This window comes from Emys orbicularis, chromosome 3, assembly GCF_028017835.1.
Source record: "Emys orbicularis isolate rEmyOrb1 chromosome 3, rEmyOrb1.hap1, whole genome shotgun sequence".
Taxonomy (NCBI): domain Eukaryota; kingdom Metazoa; phylum Chordata; order Testudines; family Emydidae; genus Emys; species Emys orbicularis.
This window is the reverse complement of record NC_088685.1, coordinates 190,784,975-190,805,104: the sequence shown is the minus strand read 5'-3', so window position 1 is coordinate 190,805,104 and position 20,130 is coordinate 190,784,975. Positions and strand designations below refer to the sequence as shown.

Below are 20,130 nucleotides of genomic sequence, written 5' to 3'. Positions count from 1 at the left end.
TCCTTGGGTTCTCCAGCCCCGGAGTACCTACGGAGTTGGCACCTATGCTCATAGCACCAGCATGGCCTCTCCAATACTGGTTCTTCTTCGAGTGATTGCTCATGTGTATTCCACAGTAGGTGTGCGTGCTCGCCATGTGCACCAATGCCAGAAGTTTTTCCCTTAGCAGTACCCGTAGTGGGGGAGCCCCGCTGCGACCCTTGGAGTGGCGCCTCTGTATCGCACTATAAAGGGGGCTGCGCGCTCCCCCCACCCTCAGTTCCTTCTTGCCGCCAGTGAAGGTAGTCGGAACTTTGTGCTCCAGCATTGCTGTAGCGTCTATCCTTAGTAGTATGATCTTCAACCGTAAATAGTTTTCTGTAGTTAGTGGCCTGGCTCGGGGCATGTCCCGAGCTCCAGGCTTCAAGTCGTGCAACTCCTGTCGCAATTCCATGCCCAGAAGTGATCCATACTCTCAGTGTCTTCGCTGTCTGGGCGAGGCTCACATAAGTGAGCGCTGCAAAATCTGTAAGTCGTTCAAGCCCCGGACAAAGTGCGAACGAGATATCCGACTCCGGGCCCTGCTTATGGAGTCTGCATTGGCCCCAGCACCGGCGCGCTGACCCGACCCGGAGCCGGGCACCGCATCCTCGGTTTGGAGCGAAGCCCCATCCACCAGTCGGTACTGCTCCCCCGCTAAGAAACAAGGCAAGACCCAGCGGCACCGAGACAAGGATGGGTGAGGCCGGACCCGAGTTGGGCAGCCCACGATCCCCCTCGGGACCCAGACCTCCAACTCGCATTGAGCGGAGTAGTCTGGCCCCGTCCGCGCGTGCCTTTCCGCATGGTGAGGATGCCGTTGACGCTGGTGCCGGGCGTGTTGCCCGAGTCGGGCCCCCGGTCCCGAGGGAAGCCGCCGCTGGGCACTCACCAGCCCTCCCCTGCCAGGTCAGAGGTTGAGGTCCCGGCTCGATATGCGGGGCCTTCCTGTAGCCCGCAGCAGATCTCCACTCCGTTGACTGGGTCACCTGAGAGCGAGTCTCCGGAGTCTTCCTCTGCCCAGAGGGGTCACAGGCACCGGGACAGAAAGCATCGACGCTCCTCTTCCACTCGGAGTGATAGCAGGTCTCAACGCCATCGGCACCGCCGCTCATACCATGGCGCGCGCCATACTCGGAGTGCATCCCAGCCGGCACCAGCACTGAGGCGTCGTAGCCACAGTCGCCGAAGGGATTCCATACATAGCTCCTCCGACGTGTACATCTCCTCATCGTCGAGGTCCAAATCCTGCGGTTGGAGCCGACATGTCGGAGCCGACATCGTACGGCACCGTGCACTCCTCGGTAACTTCGGCCTCAGGCCCCAGCCGTCCCTCCCCGGGCCGCATCGTCCCTCAAGAGCAAGCAGCTCTGCTAGGACCTCAGATGGCTCAGTGGCAAGGGGCACCCTGGCAAGGACAGTGGTGCCAGTGGGCACCAGGGCCCCAAGTGCCCGCACCGGCGAGGCCCCGTTCAGTGGCTGGGGCGTCCCAGGTCCACTCGGCGTCCCCGTCTCGGCACCGAGAGCAGTCCTTGGGTACCGAACCACCGGCACCGTGCCCGGACCCAGACGCGGAGTGCAACCCGACGGTACCACCCGACGCCCTAGGGGCGGTACCGGTCGTCTCATCGGCACCGGACGAGTCCATAGCGGCACCGCCCCCTCCTCCTCAGGAGGATTTTAAGGCTCATCAAGAGCTTCTGCGACGCGTAGCCGCAAATTTCCAGCTCCAGGCTGAGGAGATGGAGGAGCCGTCGGACACTTTGTTTAATGTTCTGTCCTCCTCGGCACCGGGCCGTGTGGCCCTGCCGCTTCACCAAGGGGTAGCCAATATTTCTGTTGGGCTCTGGCAAACCCCTGCCTCTCTGCCGCCCATTTCTAAGAAGGCAGAGCAGAAGTACTTTGTGCCAACAAAGGGGCATGAGTACTTGTACACTCATCCTGCTCCGAACTCACTGGTCGTGGAGTCCGTCAACCACCGTGAAAGACACGGCCAGCCCGCACCCACCCCCAAGGATAAAGACGCCAGGAGACTAGACACTTTTGGGGAAAAAAGTTTATTCTTCTGCACGTTTCCAGCTCAGGGTTGGAAACCATCAAGCACTCCTGAGCAGGTATGATTTTAACTTGTGGGGGTCTCTGCCGAAATTCGAGCTTTCCCTCCAAGAAAAGGACAGGAAGGAATTCAAGGTTCTAGTCGACGAAGGTGCGGCAACGGCGAAAGCGGCGCTCCAGGCGGCGTCGGACGTGGCCGACAGCGGCTCGTTCGATGGCCTCGGCTATCTCCATGCGACGGGCATCGTGGCTCTCGCTGTCGGGGCTGTCCGTGGAATCCCAGTCCCTTTGACGGAAAGGCCCTGTTTGCGGACCAAATGGACACTCGTCTGCACGGGATGAAGGACTCCTGCACCACCCTGCAGACTCTCGGCCTGTATGTCCCGCCAGCCAAGGACAAACCCAGGCCGCAGCCCTCGGCTCTCCCTGTAAGGGGCAGATATGAGCCCCCGCCTAAGAGGCCTAGGGACCAGAGGCGCAGGTCACAGCGCCAGTCCCGTTCGGCCCCACGTCCCGGCCCCGCGAAGGGCAAGAGGCAGGGGAAGAGGCGTTTTTGATTCTTTGCGGGGGGCCACCGGGCCTGTTGCCAGGGAAGCCCCCCAGTTAATAAAGTTGGTTTTTGGCAACCGTTTATCTGCCTTCCGAGTGCAATGGTCCCATATAACGTCGGACCGGTGGGTCCTCAGAACCATCTCCCAGGGGTACATGCTGGATTCACCCCCCCCCATCCCCCGTCCCGCGATGTCCCCAGAGACCCGGAGCACGCCTTCCTTCTAAATCTGGAGGTGACGCGCCTCCTCACCCTGGGCGCAGTGGAGAGGGTACCTCACGAATTCCAGGGCAAAGGGTTTTACTCCCGGTATTTCCTGATCCCGAAGGTGAAAGGCGGTCTCAGGCCCATCCTCGACCTGCGGAATCTCAACCAGTTTCTGGTCCGCTGCAAATTCCGTATGGTGTCCCTGGCCTCTATTGTTCCGTCCCTAGACCCGGGGGATTGGTTCGCAGCCTTGGACCTCCAGGATGCGTACTTCCATATCCATATTTTCAAGGGCCAGAGGCGCTTCCTCCGCTTCCTGGTAGGGAGAGACCACTATCAGTTTACGGTCCTTCCCTTTGGCCTTTCCACAGCCCCCAGGGTTTTTACCAAATGCATGGCGGTAGTGGCAGCCCACCTCAGGAGGAACGGGTTGCAGATCTTCCCCTACCTGGACGATTGGCTGCTCAAGGGCAGATCTTGGTCCCAGGTGCAGGCGCAGATGAAATTCTTGCTCGATACCTGCACGAGTCTAGGCCTAGTGGTAAACGAGGACAAGTCCACATTAGTCCCGGTTCAGCGCATACACTTTATAGGGGTGCTGTTAGACTCGGTGGGGGCCACGGCCTCCCTCCCCCGGGACAGGTTCGAGATGCTCAAAGGTCTCATCGCCTCGGTCACGGCCTTCCCTGTGACGACGGCACGGGTGTTCCTGCAAATCCTAGGCCATATGGCAGCATGCACCTCAGTGGTGCAACATGCCAGGCTCACGATGAGGCCCCTCCAACTCTGGCTGGCCTCCCAGTACTCCCAGGCCAGGGACAGCCTGGACAAGGTCGTCACGTTGCCACCCAATGTAGTGGCCAACCTGCAATGGTGGTCCGTCCCGAGCAACATGCTTCACAGTATCCCCTTCCGGGAGACCCCTCCCTCACTACATCTGGTGTCGGACGCCTCGGACCTGGGCTGGGGAGCCCATGTGGGGAGCTTCAAAACCCAGGGCAGATGGTCGCCCCCGGAATTGTCCCTGCACATAAATGTCAAGGAGCTCAGGGCGGTACGCCTGGTGTGCGTGGCTTTCAGCTGGCACCTGGGGGAAAGGTGGTCAGAGTCCTCACGGACAATACGACCGCGATGTATTATATCAACAGGCAAGGGGGCACGCGTTCCGTGGCCTTGTGCCAGGAAGCCCGGCACCTGAGGGAGTTCTGTATAGCCCACAATATCCATTTGAGGGCTTTTCACCTGCCCGGCAAGCGCAATACGCTCGCGGATCGCTTAAGCAGAGTTTTCTCCCAACAGCACGAGTGGTCTCTACACAGGGAGGTGGCCAAGAGGCTCTTCCTGGAGTGGGGCACTCCCCAGCTAGATCTTTTCGCCACCGTCCAGAATCACCTCTGCCCTCGGTTCTGCTCCAGGGCGGGAGAGGGCGAAGGGGCGATATCAGACGCGTTCCTAATTCCATGGTCGGGCCACCTGTTCTACGCCTTCCCGCCCTTCACCCGATAGGCAATGTCCTACAGAAGGTGAAGGCAGACAGAATGTGGATTATCCTGATAGACCCAGATTGGGCCCGTCAACATTGGTACAGGACCCTCCTGCAACTTTTAGTGGCCCCCCCGCGCAGGCTGCCGCTTCGACCGGACCTCCTCTCCCAGGAGGGAGGAGGTCTCCTCCACCCCAATCTGGCCGCGCTTCACTTGACAGCCTGGCTGCTCCATGGTTAAACGAGGAGGAGGGAAGGTGTTCTGAGGATGTTAGACAGGTTCTGCTTGAGAGCAGGAAACCGTCCACACGATGAACCTATCTGGCCAAATGGTATCGGTTCTCCACGTGGGTGAGGGAGAGGGGCTCCTCCTCCTCCTCTGCATCTCTCCAGCTCATCCTCGATTACCTCCTGTCCCTTAGGACCCAAGGGCTGGCGCCCTCCTCGGTCAGGGTACACCTTGCAGCCATTTCAGTTTTCCACCCCCCGGTGCATGGTCACTCGGTGTTTTCCCACCACATGACATCCCGGTTTTTAAAAGGGTTGGATCGGGCATTCCCTTACGCCAGTCCCCCGGTCCCGCTCTGGGACCTGAACCTAGTGCTCTCCCGCCTCACGGGCCCCCCCTTTGAGCCCTTGGCCACGTGTTCCTGGTTCCACTTATGGAAAGTGGCGTTCCTGGTGGCTATCACCTCAGCCCGCCGGGTCTCGGAGCTTAGGACCCTGACCTCTGAACCCCCATATACGGTCTTCCATAGGGATAAGGTCCAGCTCTGTCCGCACCCGGCTTTTCTGCCAAAGGTAGTCTCGGCTTTTCACATTGATCAGGACATTTTCCTCCCAGTTCTCTGTCCTAAGCCCCATTCCTCCAATGAGGAACGACGCCTGCACATGCTAGATGTGCGTAGAGCGCTGGCTTTTTACCTAGACCGAACCAGGCAATTCCGGAAATCCCCTCAGCTTTTCATTGCATCGGCTGAGCGCATGAGGGGGCAGCCGGTTTCCACCCAGGGATTTCCCGCTGGATCACCTCGTGCATACGCACATGTTACGACCTGGCAGGGTTTCCCCCGCCTCTTATAGTGAAGGCTCATTCGATGAGCACTCAGGCCTCGTTGGCTGCCTACGTGGCTCATGTCCCTATTCAGGACATCTGTAGGGCTGCTACATGGTCCTCTGTCCACACCTTTTCATTGCATTATGCGATCTTCTCCCAAACGCGGGATGACGCCGGGTTTGGTAGGGCGGTACTCCACCCTGGTAACCCTTAAACTCCTACCCATCTCCATCAGGTATAGCTTGGAGTCACCTACTGTGGAATACACATGAGCAATCACTCGAAGAAGAAAGGACAGTTACCTGTTCCGTAACTGGCATTCTTCGAGATGTGTTGCTCAGGTGTATTCCACATCCCGCCCTCCTTCCCCTCTGTTGGAGTTGTCTGGCAAGAAGGAACTGAGTGTGGGGGGAGCGCGCAGCCCCCTTTATAGCGCGATATAGAGGCGCCACTCCAGGGGTCGCAGCGGGGCTCCCCCACTACGGGTACTGCTAAGGGAAAAACTTCCGGCACCGGTGCACATGGCAAGCACGCACACCTACTGTGGAATACACCTGAGCAACATATCTCGAAGAACGCCAGTTACGGAACAGGTAACTGTCCTTTTTCCACTCTGTGGAGCCTCTCAGACACGGTTCTTTCACGCTACCTCTGGACCTTGACCTGATCTCATGGGACCATGGTATCTTCCTCCATTGCAACCTAGAGCTCCTTCACCTGACAGCGTGGATGCTCTGTCGTTGACACCTCAGAAGGAGATCTGTTCAAAGGGGGTACAAGATGTGCTGTTGAATAGTAGAAAACCCTCTAGGCATACTCACTCGGCCAAGTGGAAGAGATTCTCTGTTTGGCCCCAACAGAAAGAAGTTTCCCTGGTCTACAGCAATACATGTGCTGTGCTGGTTGTTATACCAGAAGCAGTAGTCTGTCCATTAGTTCCATCAGGGTCCACCTAGCAGCTATCTCAACTTTCTACCCTCCAGTTGGTATTCACTCCCTTTTTTCCAATCCCTTGTCAGTCAGGTTTTTGAAGGATCTGAATTGGATTCTATTCCCCCTTGGGGGACTTAAATCTGGTATTAGCAAAGCTAATAGATCCTCTCTGTTAGCTGCCTGTTCATGACTCCATATCTCGATGAAGGTAGCCTTTTGGTGGTAATCATGTTGGCCAGGAGAGTGGGTGAATTACATGCTCTAGTGTCTGGACCTTCATATACAGTCTTCTGCAAGGACAAAGTAAACCTACCCCCTCATCCAAAGTTTCTCACCAAAGTGGTGTCTCACTTTCACATCAGTCAGGCAATATATTTACCAACATTCTTCCCGAAATCTCTTGCTCATAAGGATGAGGAAAGACTGTATACATTAGATGTTAAGAGAGCATTAGTGTTTTACTTGGTTAGGACTAAAGTGTTTAGATAATCTTCACAGTTATTCATGGTATTTGCAGCCAGGATGAAGGGACTTCAGGTCTCTTCTCAGAGAATCTCATTGTGGATCTCTTCTTTCATACATTTGTGCTACAGCATGGCCAGTGTAACTCCTCCAAACAGGATACTAATGCATTCAACAAGATGTTACGCAACTCTTGCAGGCTTAATAGCCCAGGAACTTGTACAGCTGCAACTTGATTTCCAGTGCATATCTTTGCCTCACATTATGCCATCTCTCAGCAATCTAGAAATGATGCCAGATTTGGATGAGCAGTCCTTCAATCATTCAGGCAGACTCCAATCCCACCTCCAGATCATATAGCTTGTGAGTTCACCTGAAGTGGAATGAACATGTGCAGTTATTCGGAAGAAACTGTTACTAACTTGTACCTGTTGTTGTTGTTCTTATGAGTGCTTGCTTATGTCGATTCCATGCGCCTATATGCACAGTTGCCGGAGATTTTTCCCGTAGTGGTATCCATAGAGCGAGCTCTAACACCCCCGGAGTCCAGCGCTCATGTGCCAGTATAAGGGGCGCCACCAGTCCCACACCCTCTCAGTTCCTTCTTACCACTCATGATGGTTGCTAGATCGGTCTCTTGCTCTTACAAGGCTTTCTTACCCTAGTGGTTTGGACTTTCTCGGTTGTATATAGTTTTCTCTTGTTAGCTAGTTAAAATAGTTAGTGTTTTAGTGTAGGTAGTTGTCCCAACCTTTGTGGGACTTCGTTCCAGGGACTGGGCATGCCCCAGTCTCCGAGTTTCAAGCCGTGCTCCACCTCCGGCAAACCCATGCCAGTGAGCGATCCGCATTCAGCTTGTCTGAAGTGCCTTGGGGAAGCTCACATCAAAGATAAGTACAGGATCTGTAGGGGCTTCAGGCCAAGGATTTAAAAAGACAGAGACCTTGACTGAAGGCTCTACTAATGGAGGTGGCTCTTAGACCATCTTCAGAGCCATCCCTCTCCAAATCAGCGCCATGTACTTCAGTTTCAGTGTGAAGTGCACCTCCGGCATCATGCACTGCCTGGCACCACTTGCCTTCTCTGGTGCCTAGGAGGAGGCACAAGAAACATGAAAGAGTCTAATCATAGCCTAGTGGACATTTTGGCCACTGCTACCTCCTCTAGGAAGGCCCTTCCCAACAAAGCAGTGTTGGGTCCAGTTAAGACCTTTAGGCTGACCCCATCCTCCCTTGTCAAAAACAGTGAAGAAAAAGCATGTCCGGGCGTCAGGGTTTGAGTACTTATATTCCCACTCACTTCCTGGATCCCTGGTGGTGTCGGCTGCAAATGAGAGGGACAGGCAAGGCCAACCCAGTGCCATCACGAAAAATAAGGAGGCTAAACGACTGGACTTATTCGGGAGGAAAGTTTATTCAAGAGGCAGCCTCCAACTCTGCATATTAAACCAGTAGGCCTTGTTGGGGAAATATGATTTTAATTTGTGGGACTCGGCCAAATTTAAGACTCCCTGCCACAAGAGTCGAGGCAGGAGTTCTGGGCCATCCTGGAGGAGGGTAAAACTGGGTCCAGAGCCTCCTTCCAGGCAGCCCTAGATGTGGCTGATTCAGCAGCCAGACCAGTGGCGACAGTGGCAATGAAGTGTTGTTTGTGGTTGCAATTGTTGGGCCTCTCCCAAGAGGTTCAACAGTCTGTCCATGACCACCTCTTTGAGGGAAATGCGTTGTTATCTGAACAGACAGACGCCAGGCTGCATGGCCTCAAGGATTTGAGGGCCACTTCGCACTCCCTGGGCCTGTATACATCCCTGGCTTCCAGGAAGCATTTCTGGCCGCAACCACCTCCTAGATTCTACTTCGGGTGCTTGCTCATATCGATTCCATGTTTGGTGTGTGCACGCCATGTGCACTGTTGCTGGAGATTTTTCCCTTAGCGGTATCTGTAGGGGCCGGTCCTAGCCCCTCGTGGAGTCCCACGCTTATGTGCTGGTATAAAGGGCGCCGCCGGCCCTGTGTCCTCTCAGTTCTTTCTTACTGCTCGTGACGGTTGCTGGAACATCTCTTGCGATTGCAAGCGTCCTTGTTCTTTGTATATAGTTCAGTGTTAGTAGTTACCTATAGTTACTTAGATAGATATGTGTCCCATTTCGGGATGTTGTCCTAGGGACGGGGCATGCCCCAGTCCCTGGATTTCAAACAGTGCGCTGCCTGCCATGCCAGCAAACGACCCGCATATGAGCTGCTTAAAGTGCCTTAGGGAAGCTCACATCAAGGACAGGTGCAAGATCTGAAAGGGCTTCAGGTCACACACTTAAGGACAGGACATTTGTTTGAAGGCCCTGTTAATGGAAGCGGCACTTAGACCGGCCTCGGAACTGTGCCACTCCAATTTGGTGCCGAGCATATCGGCCTCAGTGCGGAGTGCTCCCCCGGCACTGTGCCCTTCCTGACACTGCTCTCCATCCCCTGTGCCAAGGAAGAGGCACAAAAAACAGCGTGCCAAAAAGGGCGCTCCCCAGTGCCACAGAGGGATAGGCGGGGGACAGTTGATGAGGTGAGAACCGTGCTGAGCCACTCGTCCTCTCCAGAGCCACGGTTGGCAACGGCAACACCACTAGGGCACTGAGCCCAGTCCGGGACCCACCACCGATTCCTGGGAGCGATCAGGGCATCAACACCAGAGACTTTCCAGGCGGCAAGGCACTCAATGTCTCTTCCAGTGCTGCTTATGCCCCAAGAACCTTAGTGACTCCCTCGGAATCATCGAAGATGGCCCCCTCCAGAGGGAAACCCTCCATGGGCCCACCTTAGTGGTCTCCAACCTGACTCAAGTCTCCGGCTTCGCAACATTGATCTCCACCTTCGCGGCACCAATCACCAGCTTCCCAGTCACTGGCTTCACGGCACTGGCCTCCGACCCAGTGTTGTTCCCCAGCTCCCCATCACAGCTGATAGGGGGACATGGCAATGGCTCCACCATGATCTCCAATAGAGGAATCCTTGTTGGAGTCTGGGGACGAATCCATCCCTCCCCCGAGGAGGCACCGGCATCAGCATTACATGCTGGATTTTGATGCAGGACAATCTGTGGGTGCTTGGCCACTGGAGCAGTGGCGAGTGCACTGGCAATATTGGAACCCATAGGGCTTCCTTCCGATGCCGGGACCTTACTCCTCACTGTCATTCTTGGTGGTCTCCGAGAGGTGAACCCCGACCCCAATTTGGACTCCGATCCCAGTACCGAGACCCCAGCAGTCCCAGAGGAGGCAGCCTCGGCTCTGGAGGAGGAACCAGCCCTTCCTACGGTGGTGGCCTCTTCCTTATCATCCCCAGACGAGGCAGTCATGGGGCCTGCCAACCTGTTGTCACTGGATGACTTCAGGGCTAACCAGGAACTCCTCAAGCGGGTCACCGCAAACTTGAAGCTAGAGGTAGAGGAGCTCAAGGAACTCACGGACAGCATGTTTGACATTTGACTGCAGTGGCCCCCTGCAAGTGGCCCTACCAGTAAACGAAGGGATGCTGAAACTGGTTAAGGCACTGTGGCAGACCCAATCTTCCCTGCCCCCAACCTCGAAAAGGGCAGAGAAGAAATATTATGTCCTGGCCAAGGTGTTTGAATACATGTATTCTCACCCTCCACTGGGTCCCTGATGGTTTCGGCTGCAAATGAGCGGGATAGACAGGGACAAGTGAGTGTGACCCCTAAAAATAAGGATGCAGAGAGGCTCGATTTGTTTAGTAGAAAGGTGTATTCGACAGTTAGCCTACAATTTCGTTTCTCCAACCAGCAGGCATTGCAGGGGAGTTTAAAGACTCCCTGCCTCAGGAGTCAAGCCAGGAATTCTTGGCCATCCTGGAGGAAGGCAAGTCAGTGGCCAGAGCCTCACTTCAGGCTGCCTTAGATGCGGCTGATTCAGCAGCCAGGGTCAATGGCATGGGCGGTGTCTTATGTGTCACAGTTTGTGGCTGCAGTCATCGGGTCTCTCACGAGGTGCAGTAGTCGGTCCAAGACCTCCCCTTTTTCTCGGAGCAGACGGACACTAAGCTGCATGGCCTGAAGGACTTTAGGGCCACTCCGCACTTTTTGGGCCTGTACACGGCTCTGGCCTCCAGAAGACACTCCGGCTGCAGCTGCCTCCCCGGTTCTCAGGTCATCCCAGGCACAAGCCCTATCAGAAAAAAAGGGAGAGGATATAAGCACTGGTAGCCCACTCAGTCGTCCTTGGTTCCCCAATTGGGCTCAGGAAGATACCCTGGTCACTCAAGGCAGGCCTTTTGAGAGTGTGCCCGAGGATGGCGTATCAGACTTGACCCAGGATCCATGCCCTCTTTTGGTTTTGGACCACTTGTTTCCTTTCTGTACTGCATGGTCACAAATAACCTTGGACCATTCGGTGCTCAACACTGTGGCAGTTTTCATCCATCCTCCCCGTCACACCTCCCAGTCCCATTCTTCTTCAGGGACCTTTCTCACAAGCAGCTCCTTATCCAGGAGGTGGAAGCCCTCCTGCTTGTGGGGGCCATAGAGGAAGTTCCTCGAGATCTGAGGAGGAAGGGGTTTTTACTCCCGATATTTCCTAATCCCAAAGACCAAAGGGGGCATCAGGCCCATCCTAGACCTGCGTCGACTCAATAAATATCTCAAAAAGTTGAAGGTCTGCATGGTCTCTCTGGCCTCCATCATTCCCGCCCTGGATCCGGGAGACTGGTATGCCACCCTCAATTTAAAAGATGCTTATTTCCACATCTCTATCTTCCGTGGGCACAGGAGATTCCTCCAGTTCGTGGTGATACTGCGCCACTATCAATTCACTGCACTCCCCTTCGGTCTCTTGTCAGCCCCAGTGGTTTTCACAAAGTACATGGCAGTGGTGGCAGCTTACCTGAGACGTTGAGGCGTGCAGATCTATCCATATCTTTACAACTGGCTAATCAAAGGCAGTTCACAAGCTCAGGTGCATTACAGCATCAGCATAGTACGGGCCACCCATCGAGAGCTGGGTCTGCTTATGAACGAGCAGAAATCAACTCTGATCCCAGTTCAGAAAATAGAGTTTATAGGAGCGGTGCTCAACTCTACTCAGGCCAGAGCCTACTTGCCGGAGACCTGGTTCCAAGCGATGTCAGAACTCATCGCCCACATCAAGGCCCATCTGCTCACGACCACGTGGGTATGCCTCAAGCTGCTGGGCCACATGGCAGCATGTACTTATGTGGTGCAGTATGCATGGCTGCATCTCAGATCTCTGTAGATGTGGCTGGCGTCAGTTTACTCCCCCAGCAGACACCACTTGGACTTGGTTCTCACAATTCCATCGAATGTTCTGGCATCACTGACTTGCTGGACAGAACCGCGGATGGTGATGAACGGAGTCCCCTTCACTGCCCGATTCCGGTCGGTGACATTGGTCTCAGACGCTTCAGACCTGAGGTGGGGAGCCCACCTCGACAGTCTCTGTACTCAGGGCCTTTGGTCCCAGGAAGATCTCTCCCTTCACATAAATGTCAGGGAACTCAGGGTGATATGCTTGGCCTGCTAGGTGTTCCTTCCCTACCTATCAGGCAGAGCGGTACAGATCTTGACAAACAGTATGGCCACGATGTTCTACATCAACAAACAAAGATGAGCTCGCTCCTCAGCCCTGTGTCAGGAGGCTCTTTGATTGTGAGACTTCTGTGTGGAACACGCCGTTCACCTCAAGGCGTCACACCTCCCAGGGACCCGGAATGCACTGGTGGATCTCCTCAGCAGGTCCTTCTCCTCTCACCATGAGTGGTCCCTGCACCCGTTGGTTGTCAACTCCATCTTCCAGAGATGGGGGACTCTCCTGGTGGACCTGTTCGCTTCCAGACAGAACAGGAGATGCCTGCAATTTTTCTCCATGTGCGGTCTCGGCCAGGGCTCCCTGTCTGATGCCTTCCTGCTCTTGTGGGCAGGGGGACTGCTGTACGCCTTCCTACCCAACACCCTTGGTCCACAGGGTCCTCTTAAAGATCACAAAAAGAACAAGGCGAGGGTTATCTTGATTGGTTCGGCACGCTTCTGGACCTTTTGGTAGCAGCCCCACTACAGCTCCCGCTACGCCCGGACTTGATCTCGCAGAACCAAGGTTGGTTGCTTCACCCAAACCTTGCGTCCCCGCATCTGATGGCTTGGATGCTGCATGGTTGAACCCTTAGGAACGGGCCTGCTCGGAGCGGGTCCAGCAAGTCTTACTGGGTAGGGGAAAACCCTCTACCAGGGCAACCTATTTTGCCAAGTGGAAGCACTTCACTTGTTGGACCTCTGATCGGGGTCTTTCCCCATCTCGGTCGTCTAGTCCATCTTGGACTATTCACTACACCTGAAGTACCAGGGTCTGACCCTATTGTCAATCCAGGTCCACCTGGTGGCCATCTCGGCCTTCCACCCTCTGGTCCAAGGTAAATCAGTCTTCTTGCATGAGATAACAGTCAGGTTCCTTAACGCCTTGGAAAGACTCTACCCTCAGTTTTGTGACCCAATTCCCCCATGGGACTTGAATCTGGTACTGTCAAGGCTCACAGGACCCCCACTTTGAGCTGTTGGCATCTTGTTTGCTGCTGCTCTTCTCATGGAAGGTGGCCTTCCTAGTGATAATTATATTGGCCAGAAGGGTCTCCGAAATTAGAGCCCAAACTTCAGAACCCCCTTATACGGTGTTCTTCAAGGACAAGGTCCTACTATCTCTCCATCCCCCCCGCCCTCCCCAGTCCTTCCTGCCAATGGTGGTGTCACAGTTCCATAACAACCAGGACATTTTTCTTCCTGTCTTGTTTCCGTAGCCTCACAGATTGGACGAGGAACGTCAGCTGCATACCTTAGATGTTAGGCGGGCACTAGCCTTCTATATCGAACGGACTAAACCCTTCCGCAAGGCGACACGGCTCTTTATAGCGGTGGTGGACAAGATAAAAGATTTGCTGGTATCATCCCAGAGGATCTCAGCCTGGATAACCGCCAGCATCAGGATGTGCTACGAGCAGGCGAAAGTTCCGCCTACGGCCATTGTTACAGCCCATTCTACAAGGGCCCAGGCTTTGTCAGCAGCATTCCTCGTGCAGATTCCAATCCAGGATATCTGCAGGGCCACGACATGGTCATGAATTCATATCTTCACGTCCCATTATGCCATCACCCAGCAGGCCAGTGACGATGCCACTTTTGGGAGAGCAGTGTTCCAGTCGACACGTCCATGAACTCTGAGTCCACCACCAGGGATACTGCTTGGAAGTCACCTAGCATGGAATCAATATGAGCAAGCACTTGAAGAAAAAACTGTTACTAATGTTCTGTAACAGTTGTTCTTCAAAATGTGTTGCTCATGTCCATTCCATGACCCGCCCTCCTTCCCCTCTGTCAGAGTTACCAGCAAGAAGGAACTTGAGAGGGTGCGGGGCCAGTGGCGCCCCTTATACCAGCGCATAAGCGCAGGGTTCCAGGGGCGCTAGCACCGGCCCCTACAGATACCGCTAAGGGAATAATCTGCAGCAATGGTGCACATGGCACGCACACACCTAACATGAAATGGACATTAGCAACACATTCTGAAGAACAACGGTTATGGAAGGTTAGTAACAGTGTTTTCTTTTGGAGGTGTTGCACATCTCCATTCCAAGACCCACCCTCCTTTTCCTTTATATTGGAGTCTGTCTGGTAAGAAGGAACTGTGGAGGATTGAGGGCATTCTGCCCTTTATACCATCACACAGCAGTCCGAGGCAGCAGTGGGCACATGTAGTGCCCTGACGGGTGCCACTGATGGAAAAATCTCCAACAGTGCACTGGGTACGCATACACCTGAGGTGGAATGGACATATGTAACACATCTCGAAGAACAGCCATTATGAAACAAGTTAGTAACACTTTATTCCTCAAAAATTGTGTTCTCTATAACATACATTAATTTGCTGTAGCTTTTGATTTGCAATGCACAACTCGCACTCCCATGAAATTATGGATTAAATAAAGAAAAGTTTGAGTAATATCAAGAAGTAGTTATTGTTGCCCAGCTACTGTCAGTAATTTAAATATTGGCAAATAAGACACTGATTCAGTGGTATAATGGTATAGTACTATATTATTTTAATTACATTTTTTGTTTATTCAAGGGAGGAAAAAACTGAGCAGCTGCTGGATTGTAAACAAGAACTTGAACAGATGGAGGCTGAACTAAAGATACTGCAGCAGGAGGTGTGTATCTTGGACATCTATTATACAAAGTCAACATAACTTTTAAGAATTTGACCATCCTCAATAACAGTATTATTTTCATTTTTCAGCTTATACAGTGTTTTTGTTTTGTTGCATTAATATCGCACCTATATATATGAACGTTTATAACTTATTAATTGATTGATTTTATCCAATTTGTCTTAATTGCAAAAATGATCACTTATTATATATTAATGGGTCTTCTATGAGTGGCCTGTGCAAAAGTCTCACATCTATGTTGTACCACCAGAATACCCCAGAAATATGAATGTACAGAGCGTATCTTGAAAAGCTACAGTAACCTTCCTTTTTAATTCTCTATTTTGTGTATGCCTGTTGATAGACAACGGGTGAAAAGGCATTTTTCAATTGTTCTTCAGTACACCTATATATAAAACCATATTTCAGGTCATTCATAGATATCATCGTAAATGGAAAAGCTTTGGTCCTCCTATCGTGATCAGTAGAGAGATGAACAAATGTACAAAAAGAGATTCTTCTTTGAGTAAATGCAGATATGTATTCCAAGTAGGTGTGTGCACGCCTCATGCGCTGGAGCCAGACTTTTGCCTAGTACCCACAGAGGGGCAGTGCACGTGCCTCATGGCTGTCGCCCCTCTCTGGCTGTATAAGGCGGTGCCACTCCGACCCCCTCAATTCCTTCTTTCAGCCCATCAGCTGGAGTTGGAGCTCTCTGTGGTTATTGCTCCACAACCTCGTGAACTTATATTTTCTAGCCTAGTTGTTGTGTATATAGTTGATTATTAGTAGTTAGTTAGTTTAGAGTTAGTACAGTGTTATTTTTAGTGGTAGTGCCCCCCCGCCCGGTGATGCCCTCAGTAGGGTTCAAGCAGTGCCCTTCGTGTGGGGCGATGCCCAACACTGACCCCCACATGCAGTGCCTGCTTTGACTTGGTGAAGCCCACCTGAAGGAATGCTGCTCGATCTGTCATTTGTTCAAGAAGAGGACTCAGGTGGTGCGGGACCTTTGCCTGAAGCAGCACCTGTTTGAGCAGCCCATGATTCCTGACCTGGTACAGAGGCCTTCCTCAGGTTCCGAGTCCTTCCTCAGGCCGCATATCACCCTTGCGCTTGGAGAGAGAGCGGCTTCCCTCAGTTCTGGGGCTGGGTCACCTCCAGAAAGGCACAGAAGTAATTCTGTGTCGTCAGTACCAAGAAAGAGGTTGCATAAAAGCAACTGGGGATGTTCCGGGTTCTGAAGTGACTCTTCTGCCTCCCCTAAGAGCTCAGATCAGCTCAGTACCAACTCCGGCATGCGGGATGGTGTGGGGACGTCTGACCCTCCCTTGATACAGGGTAGGGAGGGCAGATCTACACCCTGTCGTCCCTTCAGCTGAGGGTTACAAATCAGCAAACCCTGCTGACCAAATATGACTTTCTTAATTGATTAGTTATGGCTAAGTTTGAGGAGCAGTTGCCTGAGACCTCCCGGGATGAATTTCAGGAGTTTGTTGCTGAGGGCTCCTTAGTGGCAAAGATGGCCAAACAATCTGACCTCAATATGGCGGTCACTTTGGCCAGGGGGAAGGCCTAAGCTATTACTATGAGAAGGGTTTCTTGGCTCTAGAACTCAGGGATTGCGCTGGATGTTCAGCAAACAATTGAGGACTTGCCGTTTTGATGGCTGAACCCTATTCTTGGACAAAACAGTTTAAACCCATTCTAGTGCTTCACCCCCTCCTAGTGAAAATTTTTTTCCTAATATCCAACCTAAACCTCCCCCACTGCAACTTGAGACCATTAGTCCTTGTTCTATCATCTGGTACCACTGAGAATAGTCTAGATCCATCCTCTTTGGAACCCCCTTTCAGGTAGTTGAAAGCAGCTTTCAAATCTCCCCTCATTCTTCTCTTCTGCAGACTGAATAATCCCAGTTCCCTCAGCCTCTCCTCATAAATTATGTGCTCCAGCCCCCTAATCATTTTTGTTGCCCTCCGCTGGACTCTTTCCAATTTTTCCACATCCTTTTTGTAGTATGGGGCCCAAAACTGGACACAGTACTCCAGATGAGGCCTCACTCATGCCGAATAGAGGGGAATGATCATGTCCCTCAATCTGCTGGAAATGCTCCTACTTCTACAGCCCAAAATGCCATTAGCCTTCTTGGTAACAAGGGTACACTGTTGACTCATATCCAGCTTCTCGTCCACCGAAACCCCTAGGTCCTTTTCTGCAAAACTGCTGCCTAGCCACTCGGACCCTAGTCTGTAGCAGTGCATGGGATTCTTTCTTCCTAAATGCAGGACTCTGCACTTGTCCTTGTTGAACCTCATCAGATTTCTTTTGGCCCAATCCTCTAATTTGTCTAGGTCCCTCTGTATCCTATCCCTACCCTCCAGTGTATCTACCACTCCTCCCAGTTTAGTGTCATCTGCAAACTTGCTGAGGGTGTAATCCACGCCATCCTCCAGATCATTAATGAAGATATTGAACAAAACCAGCCCCAAGACCGACCCTTGGGGCACTCCGCTTGATACCAGCTGCCAACTAGACATGGAGCCATTGATCACTACCCATTGAGCCTGACGATCCAGCCAGCTTTCTATCCACTTATAGTCCATTCATCCAGCCCATACTTCTTTAACTTGGTGGCAAGAATACTATGGGAGACCGTATCAAAAGCTTTGCTAAAGTCAAGGAATAACACATCCACTGCTTTCCCCTCATCCACAGAGCCAGCACTTTTCTAGGACCTTTCCCCAGAATACCTTTTGAGGAGCTGCTGCCCCTCAACTGCTGCTCTCAAGCAGCTATTTTGCAGCTGTCTGCTGTATCTCCTTCTTTTCCAGCTGGTAAGTATTCTTATCTCCTGTTGTACTTACTCTAACATTTCTGAGGGTATGGCAGAATCTCATAAACTTCAGTACCATCTGTGAATTTCATTGTGGTGATGTTTACTCTCACTAATCCACAGCAACACACTAGAAACATTCTTCTAACTTAATCCTTTGTATTTATTGTAACTATTTGTATAAACCCTTCAGTTAACATAAACCCAAACCAATCTGAACAATTTGTAAAATTTGGCTGCCAAAATTTGTTCGTTATAGATCCATGCTGCTAACATCCAAACATGTGTATCTGATATCTGTGTCAAGGCTTCAAAACTGATACCTCGAGGTTTGGGATTGGCAATATCTTGCTGTATTATCTCCTGGTTGTTCTAATCTTACATATACACTTAAAATGTGGCTTTCTTTATATAGGAATTAGATGCAGTGCTTCTGTCAGCTAATTTCTAAGTTATTATCTGCAAAAAATTAGTTTTCAGTTGCCTAAGTAGTCCCTTGAATCACAGTTAAAGTTGTGCCTCCCTCCCCCCCCCCCACCATAATCTGAAACGGCACCCCTGCTTAAATCTCTCCAGCTGGGGGATCAAAATGAAAGTCACAAATACCCACACCTTCAGGGATACTCCCTCCCTGAGGTCCCAGCAAAAGGGGGTGGGGTGGTGCCAGTCTTAATGTAACAGGTTTGGGGAAATTGCTCTGGCTGGATCTCTGTGGCAGGCTCCGCCTGTCTGTCTTACCCTGGTAGTCCACTGTACTCTCCTCAAGGTTGTGGTGAAGATCTCCTGCTTAGTAGTTCCCTCTGCAGCATCAGAAGTCGCTCCTACTGTCTGCTATTTAGGGCAATCTTGCTCCTTTCCCCCCATTGACTGCCGGGTCCTCCCTTTTAAAGGTCTCCTCCCTATCATGCATGACAGACAGGGCCAGATGGTGAAGGGGCCCTTCCTATACACCCCATCACAGTTTTGGTTTGAATTGAGAATTAAGACACATGAAGATTCAGAATTTCCGTACTTTCTTTAAAGCATTTTCAAGTTGCTCATGTAAGAAATGACAAATAATATGGATCTTTCGGGTAGGAATTTAATCACATTGAAGTATTTGTCTTTGTTCTACTTGAAAGAACAATGTGTTGAAACTCACTGAACCCCCTTTCAAGAGGTTTAGTGTTAGATAGGAAACAAAATCTAGACATGTAATTTGTGTAAATATATTATGTCTGTATATTCTAACTTGGCAATCCATCTAGGTTTGTGAAAAAATAGAAAAAGAGAAGAACAATACATCATCTCACAGATTACCTATCATATAACTTAATTTTTTATTTTCTAGAACATGAATTTGCTTTCGGATGCTCGCTCTGCCAGAGTGTACCGTGATGAGTTAGATGCACTGCGTGAGAAGGCAATCAGAGTTGACAAGCTTGAAAGTGAAGTCAGCCGATACAAAGAGAGGTTGCATGATATTGTATTCTACAAGGCTAGAGTTGAGGTATATTTAAAACAATTCTTAATCACATACAATTTGTTGCTTTTTAGTAAAAAAAAAACAAAAACGTGTTGCCCGTTGATATTGCTTTCTCTCTTTTTTTTTTATTTTGACAACATGAAAAAAATGAAGACTTTAAAGCAGTTTGATAGATTCTTGCACTGCAATATATTATTCTATCTTGTCTGATAAATGGTCGTTTTCAAGATGAGTGTTCAAACATCCACCCACATGGAGTTTCATTTGAAGTCGGCAAGACTCTCTGTTAGTGACTGGGTCCATCTATGCAGACCCACTTGCGGGATCAGGGTCTACAAGCAAACATAAAGAAGACATGGGAAACACGGAGGAGGGAGTTAGCTTGAAATTTATTTTAAGTTTAATTTTTCATTCACTTCTTTTGGGCATCATGGGGGAAGGAAGTTTTCAGGAATGATCTGAATGAGGAAAAGAAGGTGGCCTGGTGAACAAGGATTAGGAGGGTATTTCATGCATAAAACGTGGGGAAAGACACAGAGATAGAATTGAAGAGACATTTCAAATTCTATCATGGATTAGAAATTGGTAAGAGACAAAAAAGAAACCAAACTAAGAGTAAATTATCAATTTTCTACATGGCAAACAGTGGGATGCCCAATTACCTTTACTAAGGCCAGGACCTTTGTCTGGAAACGGCAGGTGAATGGGGATGTCACAAAATTTGCACAGGATGCAAAATTATTAAGGGTAGTCAAAATCAGAAAAGTCTGTTCGGAACTTCAGAGGAACCTAACAAAACTAGACAAATTGGCAGATCACATTAAATAAATGCAAGGTAATATTTATTGGAAGGA

General features: G+C 51.2%; 1 protein-coding gene across 4 annotated transcripts in view; it reads left to right on the top strand.

The window, feature by feature from the left end:
* CCDC88A (coiled-coil domain containing 88A) overlaps nucleotides 1-20,130 on the top strand; it is a 346,834-nt gene that overhangs the window by 173,906 nt on the left and 152,798 nt on the right. For all 4 annotated transcript variants that reach the window (XM_065400915.1, XM_065400912.1, XM_065400913.1 and 1 more), the window contains exons 9-10: nucleotides 14,897-14,978; nucleotides 19,142-19,300. In XM_065400915.1, coding sequence (XP_065256987.1) covers nucleotides 14,897-14,978; nucleotides 19,142-19,300 — 241 coding nt within the window. The remainder of the gene's footprint in view (nucleotides 1-14,896; nucleotides 14,979-19,141; nucleotides 19,301-20,130) is intronic.